This window comes from Heterodontus francisci, chromosome 5 (genome assembly GCF_036365525.1).
Source record: "Heterodontus francisci isolate sHetFra1 chromosome 5, sHetFra1.hap1, whole genome shotgun sequence".
NCBI lineage: Eukaryota > Metazoa > Chordata > Chondrichthyes > Heterodontiformes > Heterodontidae > Heterodontus > Heterodontus francisci.
The window spans coordinates 30,768,607-30,779,596 of NC_090375.1; the positions used below are offsets into that span (position 1 = coordinate 30,768,607).

The following is a 10,990-nucleotide window of genomic DNA, read 5'->3' on the forward strand; positions in this document are numbered from 1 at the left end:
GCTATGGAGGTGGAATTCGGTGATCTCAATGACCAGGAACAGCCCCCCTCCCTCCACCCCGCCTCACCCGGTTTTGTACAACATATCGAGAGTGAATTCTATGGTTTAGCCAATGATAGATGAAGAATCTTCCTGCTGCTAAGATGACAGCATAGAAAGAATGCAGCAGTCGACATATCTTTGGCAGACAATTTTTGAGCTCACTTATTTACAGGATCTGATAACCCTTTGTGCCTTGCCAATGTCCTGTTAGATGGTGATTGTCTCAGAGTTGATTTTTGCAGACTTTGGTGACAATGGGAAGAAAGATACTGTTGTATTCATTTTTTTAGACTGTGAAGGCACTGGGAATACAAAAATGAAGTGGATTTTACAGATGTGAAATGGGCAGTTCAAGTCCACTAGAGAAATCCTGCCACAGGGATATCTTAATGACTTTATAAACTGATATTAGCAGGCAGATAAAAGGTTATGAACAGATCTTTTATTGTAAACAACAATTGCTGAAGTGAACTATATTTCATACATACTGGTCTGTTGGGAATCTTTCCTCCAGAACGAAAAAGGAACTTGTATTTATATAGCTCCTTTTACAACCTCTGGATGGTCCAAAGTGCTTTACAGTCAATGAAGCACTTTTGAAGTGTCGTCACTCTTGTTATGTTAGGTAAATGCATCAGCCAAGTTGTGCACAGCAAGGTCTCACAAATAGCAATGAGATAATGACCAGATAATCTAGCTGGTGTTGGTCAAAGGATAGATATTGGCCAGAACACCAGGGAGAAATCCCTGCTCTTCTTTGAATACTGCTGTTGGATCTTTTACATCCAACTTTGAGAGCAGACAGGGCCTTGGTTTAATGTCTCATCAGAAAGATGGGTCCCAGTACTGTGCTGAAGTGTCATCTTAGATTATCTGCTGAAATCACTGAAGTGAGACTTGAACACACAACCTTCTGATGCAGATGTGTGAGTGTTATCACCAAGCCAAGGCTGAAATTTGAGTTTGAAATATTTGGCAATCATGAACTACGATCAGTGAAATCTCTTTTGGATGCTTCGTGACTTCTATGCTTTGACACGGACTAATGCTTATTGTAATCAACTTTCCTTTTTGCCGACTGTTTTGCTACAATGATCCAGTGTGCTTGGAATTGTGGAAACATTGCTGTTTTAACATGCTGTGATAGTCCATTCCTCCTTGTACTCTTCTATTAAAATCTTTACAGGTAATAATTGCTTGACAATATTTAGCAATCCTTTGGAAAACGTCTTGTGTGTTTGCATCTTGATTACGCTCTCCATTTTCCACAGCAAATATCCGAATGTTCTAAAATAACTCCAACATGGCTAAAATCAATCTGTGTTTATATTACTTTGTGGAAATTACATTTCTCAAAAAAAACCAAACATGGTACCATACATAAGTAAAGGTTTTGTAAATTGCTTTACCTTCTAAATAAACTCCGTTGATCACCTTCACTGTCCGCTTCAGGTTGTTCGGACTCAGAGACTGGATGTAGGAGTGCCAGAAATGTACTTGTTGTTCACTGGAGTGATCCATTTTCTTTCTTTTTCACATGAATTGATCTAAAACCCTATTGGAAACGGCAAGGTGGCTTTTTGTTCATGATCCTCTGAATGAAGTCAAGGTACTGTAAAAACTGGCTAATGGCAAAACTACCATTGTTAATCATTGTCTACTGCTATGCAATCAACTTTAATCCTTGGAATTTGTCTTAAGCATATGGTTTTGGACTGGTTCCCATTATTTATTTAGGCCACACAAAGATGCTTTATTATCCTGGCCATGTAAAAAATGACAACTATGCACATTTGCTAAGAGCTGCATGTGTAATTAATGGTTTGAAATAATGACTAAGCTATGCTCAGAACATGAACTCCAAATGACCTTTACCTGGCTTGTCATGTAGAAATACCCGTTTAATACCTAGCCTTGTTTGCCTAAAATACAAACTTTTGAAAATCTTTTAATTTTGTCTAAACGCCCATCTGTTACCATGTGAAATTAAAAACTGGAGAGGCTACTTTCAGACATGCATTGATGCTAACACCCATTCACCATGAATAGTTGAATTTTAGATGGCCGAGAATATTGATATAAGCAGATTATTTAAGATAGATTACGAATTGAGGGCTGGAAAATATGAAAGTATAAAATTATTAAGCATTAAGCAAGATATTCAGTAGTGTTCAGATGGGTGCTAGCATCAATGCATGTCTGAAAGTACCACCTATCAGTTTTTGACTGAAGTCAGTTTCTGTTTGGGATAGAAATGCAATACTGTACCAATGTGCCTCCTGGCTTGCCGTAGTCGTGTGACTTCTACCATGAGGTACTCTGACTGGGGGGCAGCCATTACAGTCAGTTTCATTAAAGACAGAGTACACATAAGACTGGTGTCCTGTGAGCTCCTAACAAGGTGTCAGAGTGGAGCTGAGATTGAGTGTCGAAGAGCTGTTTATAAGCACAGCTATGGAGCAAAGGTCACAGGAATGGTCAGAACTGCTAAAAGCTACAGGAAGTCACAGAAAAGCAACAAAGAAACAGCTGAAAGCACTGGGTAAGGCAATGGCTGCAAATTTTCCTCTGCCTGCGCCAGTCGAAATGAAAGGTGATATGAAACAGAACTGGCAGGTTTTCCATTTGCAATGGCAAAGTTACGAAATTAAGACAGATTTAATTCAAAGCAGAGTGGCTGCGAGTAGCTACATTTTATCACTGTTGGGGAGAGACTGTTACAAAGTGCATTCCACCCTAAATTTCTCTGAAGAACAAAAAAAAAAGCAGAAATTTTGATTGCCTTGAAGGCATGCTTTGAACCCCAAGTGAACGTAACCTATGAATGGTATGTGTTCAATATTAGGGCCAAAGGTGAAAAAGAGTCCATTGATCAATATGTGACTGCATTAGCACAGCTCACTGAATCCTGTGAATTAGTGCAACTAAAAAATGATCTAATTAAAGACAGGATTGTTTTAGGCATAAGAGATCCCATAGTGAGCACATGTCTACTGAAAGAGGAGAAACTGACTCTTCTGGAAAGCAATCGACATGTGCAGAAGCGCTGAGGTTGTAAATCAGCAGCGAGAGCATATTCATGGCACAACAGACCAGGCTTGCATTATGCTGAAAGATATTCCAGGCCGAAAGGGCAGAAAGATCACAAAGAGCAGGATGCAAATACTGTGGAGGACATCGCGCACAGGAAAAGAAGGCATGTCCAGCCTGAGGAGAGCAGTGTTCTCACTGCAAGAAGCTGAATCATTTTGCACGCAAGTGGTTGGCTAGAAGGAAGCAGAACAAGCAGGTACAGATGGCTACTGGAGAGACATCAGCCAAAGATTCTGATGAATCCCGATACAACATACAATGGGTTGCTTCAGACAGGTCAATCGGTGATAAATGGTTTGTGACTGTTGGAATGATGACTGCAGAAGGAGAATATCAAGTCAACATAAGTGCCAGATAGACACCGGTGCGTCATGCAATATCATGACCTTCACAGACCTGTGCGAAGTGGCTGAACATGGTGATCCAAAAATGAAGCCGTCAAAAGTAAGGTTGAGGCTATATGATGGCACCATACGAGTGCCAAGAGGACAAGTTACTCTGAGGGCCAATTGCAATGACAAGAATGAAGATCCTGGAGTTCCAGATCATAGACGGCAAGCAAAAGTTACTCATCTCAGCAGAAGCAAGTCTAAAGCTTAGACTGGTAACCCTCAACGTGCAAAAAGAGAAAACCCAGGAGATGGCCTACAGGAGCGGGCACCTGGCACTGCAACGACAACGTCTTTGCCAGTCACAAGGTGACCCAAGTCATACAGGTGGCGAGGAAGATCTGGCAGTCGTCTGCTCAGGCACCCAAGGTGGAGGCTGTGAGGAAGGAGCACTCAGATTCCACAGAACAAGCAGACACAATCAAGGTGAAACAAGCAGAAAGCCAAATTTCATTTTGACAAAACTGCTGAACCATTGCCAGAATTAAGCATTGGAGAGTCAGTCAGGGTACAAACCTTCAACAAGCTCAACAAGAGTCAGCTCAAGTGGCAACTTGGGACCTGCATACAACAGTTGTCACCTTGATTGTATGGGGTGGCAGTGAAGGACCAGAGATACTGTCACAACTGCAGACACACACACACAACTGGAGAAGCTGTTCTGTCACAGCAGGTGGCCAATCAGGAAGAAAAGAACTCACCAACTGCACAGACCACAGAACAACCATCAGCCCCAGAGGTCCACAGCACCCCAACAACAGAAATGGAACAACAACAGATACCATGGCAACAAGTGAAAAGGGAGCGACACCCTCTGGAGAAGGAAAATTAACCAAATGAGCAACCAACAACAACGTGCACGCGCACCATTAAGAGACCGGCACGATCTAATGACTGTGTGCGATGCATGTGCAGAGACTGACAAACTACTAATGCATGAGAACAGTTGTGTGCATAGTGGGTGACTTGGGCAACTCACAGTGTCATTGATAATGTATGCAAAATATTTTTTGTGGGTTTTTTTGTATGAAAAGGGGGATGTTTGGGATAGAAATGCAATGCTGTACCAATGTGTCTCCTGGCTTGCTGTAGTCGTGTGACCTCAACCATGAGGCACCCTGACTGGAGGCAGCCATTACGGTCAGTTTCATTAAAGACAGAGCACACACCAGACTGGTGTCCTGTGAGCCCATAACAGTTTCCTTCTGATATCTTTCATCATGTGTTAATGTGTGTACCTTCCATTCTGATGTACATGGAGGCGTCATTTGTTGATGTGACTAATTTCCAACAAACTTTCTTAGCATCACATTTTATGAAGTGCAATATTCTGAATTCATGCATTGAATGTGGATGAAATGCTACATTTATAAATAAAATAAATAATTGTCATTTCACAACTGGCTCTCATAAAGATGCAGTGCGTAGAGATAGGAAGAGGCAATATAGACTTAACGGCACAGTCCTAAAGAGTGTGCAGGAACATAGGGACCTGGAGGTGTATGTGCATCGATCTTTGAAGGCGACAGGACATATTGAGAGAGTAGTTAACAAAGCATACTGGCTCTTGGGCTTCACAAATAGAGGTATTGAATAAAAAAGCAGGGATGTTATGCTGAACTTTTATAAAGCTCTGGTTAGGCCCCAACTAGTGTATTGCATCCAGTTCTGGTCAGCACACTTTAGGAAAGATGTGAGGGTCCTTGAGAGGGTGCAGACGAGATTTACCAGAACAAAGTGACTTTTGACAATGCAGCCCCCCACCCCCGCCAACGTCATCAGAGCGCTGCCAGATTTGCACATGTGCAGAACAGACTCTTGCTGCAGTCTGGTGCTGCACATGCACAGCCTACGTCAGCATCCAGCTTGCCAGGACAAATTCGTGCATGTGCGCGAAAATGTCATTTGTCGCTTGTCACTCCCAGCCTCACCACTTCTCCCCACTCGGCTCCCTCCCGCTTCCTGTCCCCGGTATTAGACCCCGCTCCCTCCCGCAATCGCAACCTTTTTTCTCCACATGGGGGAAGCGTGGAAGAGAGAGAGTGACAAGATAGGCAGGGGAGGGAAGGGAGACTGTGAGTGGGAGGGAGAGGGGGAGCGAGCGGCCAAGGGGGAAGGGGTGAGGCCACGGTTTCTGTTGAAATGCACACACAATCCCGCACTTGCAGCTATCCTGGAGCTCAGGTCTAAACACAAAGCTCACTGAAGTGATGCTGGATCAAGTTGTGGATTTATCTCTTATTACAACACAGAAGCAGCTCTCTGCTGGTGTTCATGCTGAACACGAGCTCCCAGTATTTATCTGTTCCAGCTTCCAAAATATTAGAAATCTCTTTTTAAAATGCTTACCGGTTTAAAGTTCAGGTTTGTGTCCTGAAATAATCATCAATAAAATTCATTAAACAACCTCTTGTGGGGAGTAGGAGCAGAGACCAGAAGTGGCCATTTTGGTTTCATTTGTTTTAGTTTTTGTGATAAATTGAGCAGCGCCATCTTTGCTACTGGAAGCTGCCAAAAACGTTGCAGACAGTGACTTTTCAGTGCATGAGGCTGCATTTTCACATGTGCAAGTACTGCGACACCTAGTGATTGCTTTTTCAGCCAACGCAGCCTTACCTGAATGGTTCCAGGGATGGGGAATTTGTTACAAAGTTAGGTTGGAAAAGTTGGGGTTGTTCTCCCTGGAACAAAGAAGATTGAGGGGCGTTTTGGTAGAGGTGTACAAGATATTGACAGGCTTAGTTAAGTTAGACAAGGAAAAACTGTTCCCATTAACTATTGGTACAAGGACTAGAGAAACACAGATTGCAAGTTTTAAACAAGAGATGCAAGGGGAATGTGAGAAAGAACTTTTTTACGCAGTGAGTGGTAATGACCTGCAACTCACTGCCCACGAGTGGGGTGGAAGTGGAAACAATCAACGATTTCAAAAGAAAATTGCATGGGCGCTTGAAGGAAATAAACTTGCAGAACTACGGGGATCGAGTGGGGAAGTGGGACTGACTGGATTGCTATGTGAAGACCTGGCATGGGCTTGATGGGCCAAATGGCCTACTTCTATGCTGTATATGACTCTATCAGATCCCTTTTCTATCCTGACTGGCGTGAAACAGGCTGCGTTCTCGCACCTACACTGTTTGGGATCTTCTTCTCACTGCTGCTCTCACATGCATTCAAGTCTTCAGAAGAAGGAATTTTCCTCCACACAAGATCAGATGGCAGGTTGTTCAACTTTGCCCGTATTAGAGCGAGACCAAAGTACGGAAAGTCCTCATCAGGGAACTCCTCTTTGCTGACGATGCTGAATTAACATCCACACAGAAGAGTGTCTGAGAGACTCATCGACAGGATTGCGGCTGCCTGCAATGAATTTGGCCTAACCATCAGCCTCAAGAAACGAAGATCATGGGACAGAAATGCTCCATCCATCAATGTCGATGACCACGTTCTGGAAGTGGTTCAAGAGTTCATCAACTTAGGCTCAACTATCACCAATAACCTGTCTCTCAATGCAGAAATCAACAAGCGCATGGGAAAGACGTCCGCTGCTATGTCCAGACTGGCCAAAAGAGTGTGGGAAAATGGCGCACTGACACGGAACGCAAAAGTCCGAGTGTTTCAAGCCTGTGTCCTCAGTACCTTGCTCTATGGCAGCGAGGCCTGGACAACGTATGTCAGCCACGAGCGATGTCTCAATTCATTCCATCTTCGCTGCCTCCGGAGAATCCTTGACATCAGGTGGCAGGATCGTATCTCCAACGCAGAAGTCCTCGAGGCAGCCAACATCCCCAGCATATACACTCTACTGAGCCAGCGGCACTTGAGATGGCTTGGTCAGGTGAGCCACATGGAAGATGGCAGGATCCCCAAGGACGCATTGTAAAGCAAGCTCGTCACTGGTATCTGACCCACCGACCGTCCATGTCTCCGCTTTAAAGACGTCTGCAAACGCGACATGAAGTCCTGTGACATTGACCACAAGTCATGGGAGTCAGTTGCCAGTGATCGCCAGAGCTGATGGACAGCCATAAAGGTGGGGCTAAAGAGTGGTGAGTCGAAGAGACTTAGCAGTTGGCAGGAAAAAAGACAGAAGTGCAAGGAGAGGGCCAACTGTGTAACAACCCCAACAACCAATTTTATCTGCAGCGCCTGTGGAAAAGTTTGTCACTCTAGAATTAGCCACTCCAGGCGCTGCTCCACAAACCACTGACCACCTCTAGGCGCTTACCCACTGTCTCTCAAGACAAGGACACCAAAGAAGAAGATGACTCTATGAAAGGCATCGTTGGCAGGACCACATCCCAGACAAACAGCACCAAATGTGACTGAACATTTCAGAAGCGATTGCAGTTGCACCTATTAACATTGCATATAAACAGCAAGCATGTTTCTCCAAAATGGCTGTACCTTTGTGGATCAATAAGGTGTAGCATTGCTGGAAGAAGACAGCAGTGCTATTGATCACAGACAGGTTTTGATAAAGAAAAAGGCAGTATTTAACCCATCCAGTAAGCTTGGACATGAATGCAATTTCAACACTTATAAAAAGGAAATAAGTGTTGGGTTAACTCTCACCTTTTTTATTCTTTCATGGGATGGGGACGTCACTGGCAAGGCCAGCATTTGTTGCCTATCCCCCATCCCTAATTGCCCTTGAGAAGGTGGTGGTGAGCCACCTTCTTGAACTGCTGCAGGCATCCGGTGCAGGCACACCCACAGTGCTGTTAGGAAGGAAATTCCAGGATTTTGACCCAGCGACAGTGAAGGAACGGCGATATAGTTCCAAGTCAGGATTGTGTGTGACTGGGAGGGGAACTTGCAGGTGGTGGTGTTCACATTGAATCTGCTGTCCTTGTCCTTCTAGGTGGTAGAGGTCACAAGTTTGGAAGGTGCCATTGAAGCAGGCGTGGTGCAGTGCATCTTGTAGATGGTACACATTGCAGCCACTGTGTCGGTGGTGGAGGTGTGAATGTTTGAGGATGGGGTGCCAATCAAGCGGGCTACTTTGTCCTGGATGGTGTTGAGCTTCTTGAGTGTTGTTGGAGCTGCACCCATCCAGGCAAGTGGAGAGTATTCCATCACACTCCTGAATAGTGCCTTTTAGATAGTGGACAGGCTTTGGGAGTCAGGAGGTGAGTTACTCGCAGCAGAATTCTCAGCCTCTGACCTGCTTTTGAAGTCATGGCATTTATATGGCTGGTCCAGTTCAGTTTCTGGTGAATGGTGACCCCCGGGATGTTGATAATGGGGGATTCAGCGATGGTAATGCCAATGAATGTCAAGGGAAGATGGTTAGATTCTCTCTTGTTGGAGATTGTCATTGCCTGGAACTTGTGTGGCATGAAGGTTACTTGCCACTTATCAGCTCAATGTCTTGCTGCATATGGACTTGGACTGCTTCAGTATCTGAGGAGTTGTGAATGGTACTGAACAGTGTATAATCATCAGTGAACATCCCCACTTCTGACCTGATGGAGGGAAGGTCATTGATGAAGCAGCTGAAGATGGTTGGGCCTAGGACACTACCCTGAGGAACTCATACAGCAATATCTGGGGCTGAGATGATTGACCTCCAACAACCACAACCATCTTCCTTTGTGCTAGGGATGATTCCAACCACTGGAGAGTTTGCCCCTCGATTCCCATTGATTCCAGTTTTGCTAGGGCTTCTTGATGCTATACTCAGTCTAATGCTGCCTTGATATCCAGGGCACTCACTCTCACCTCAGCACTTAAGACACTCTCCATAGAAACTCTATTGTTAGCAAGACCCCTCCTATTTGCAAATGTGCAAATCTCTGGGTTCCTTGTCCTTCTTACATAGATGATTCCTAAGTCTTACCTCAATTTTCTCTTTGATCCTTCTGTCCTGACCTGCGAGCTGGGCACACTATTGTAATTACAACAAGAGAAAAGGTCCCCTGGAATGAAAAGCTATAGTTATGAAGGTGGACTTGAAAAATAGAGTTTTCTTTGTCTATCAGCATAGAAAAGGCTACTGGGAAATCGAGGTTTTCAAGCTTATGAAAGGTCTTGAGAAGGTAAATCATTATAGTTTCTACTGAAACAGTAATAAAAGGGCAGTTTAGGATTATCACTAGAGGAACAAAGCAGGAAATTAGAAGAATTATTTTTCTCACAGAAGGCTATTATAACATTACCACTAGTGGTTGTTGAGGCAGAGACTATAGCATCTTTCAAACAGGGAATTGGACAGCATTTGCAAAGGAAGAATATATACTGATATTGAGAAATGGTAGCGAAATGGGATAAAAGTAACACCAGTTGAAGAGTGAGAAAAAGCGCAAATACAATGACCTGCACCTGAAGTGTTGTAACCTGCAAGGCTACAGATCAGGTGCTAGAAGGTGGGATTAGATTGGGCGGCTAGTTTTTGCAGCTGGTACAGACACGATGGGCTGAATGGCCTCTTTCTGTGCCGTAACTCTTCTATGGTTCTATGGTTCTAATGGGCTGAATGGCCTCATCTTATGCTATAACTTTTGTGATTTTTGCATATTCCTAGGAAGAGTGTCTTGCTGTTTTCATACCAGCCATTTACCTTTAAAGAAACCTTCATAATTGCAAGTAATGTGAGCTCCTGGACACAGCTCTTCAGTCAACTGTTACGACCGAGGCGGGAGGTGTGCAGTATTTTCTAGTTCCACTTCTCCACAGGTCACAACATATATGTAATTTTTTTCCCCAGTTACCGATATGGTCAATCATAGACTCGATTTTTATCCCAGAATAAAATGCGCCAACCAGGTTTCTTTAATAAACAGACAAATTTATCAGTTTATTATAAAACAAGACATAACCAGTAATGAAGCAAAGCATTAACACACAGAGTGAAATATATAAGTTCCCTTTTACCTTAATCCCTCACACATACACACACACACACACACATACACACACACACACATACACTGGTTAACAGAAATAAATAGAGATTTTCTCTTTAGAGCTCTATTACATAAAAAACTAAATAAGACTTTGGCCAAATACTTGCCAATTCTTGAAGAAGAAAGAGAAGATATGGAACGATGTCAGATGTTCTTTGTTTTGGTTTGGCGTCCCAGATACGTGCAGATGGCTGTCTCTGGGATTTTCCTAGAACAGTTCTTTTCAGGTGACATTGAGGATCAGTTTTGTAGGCCTTTCAGGAGAAAAGTGGCAACAGTTTCAGTCTGCTTCTTATACTTGCTTCTCTAAAGAGATGGAAAAGTTGGTAGGCTTTTTAAAGAGATGGAACTAGCTGAGTTGGGGTTTGCTCCCTTGGCACATTTTCTCCAACTATCTTTTTAGCAATGTCCATAGCCCAACTCACTGTCCAAAGCGAAACCAAAAACAATGTCACAAGAGTCAAGCTTCCTGACCCTTTTAAATCTTGACCTGTCACTTCTTTGTAAACATCTTTCCCCAAGTCAAAAAACCCCTGCTGGGTAATTATCTGAAAACAG

The 10,990-nt window shown here is 43.6% G+C and overlaps 1 protein-coding gene across 1 annotated transcript in view; it reads right to left on the minus strand.

Annotated features, from left to right (window-relative positions):
• The window catches only part of LOC137369793 (protein THEMIS3-like), a 63,343-nt gene extending 61,696 nt beyond the window's left edge, over positions 1 to 1,647 (minus strand). Inside the window, exon 1 of the mRNA XM_068031273.1 lies at positions 1,452 to 1,647. Within this exon, the coding sequence (XP_067887374.1) occupies positions 1,452 to 1,563 (112 nt within the window). The 5' untranslated portion in view covers positions 1,564 to 1,647. The remainder of the gene's footprint in view (positions 1 to 1,451) is intronic.
• Between the last annotated feature and the right edge of the window lie 9,343 nt (positions 1,648 to 10,990).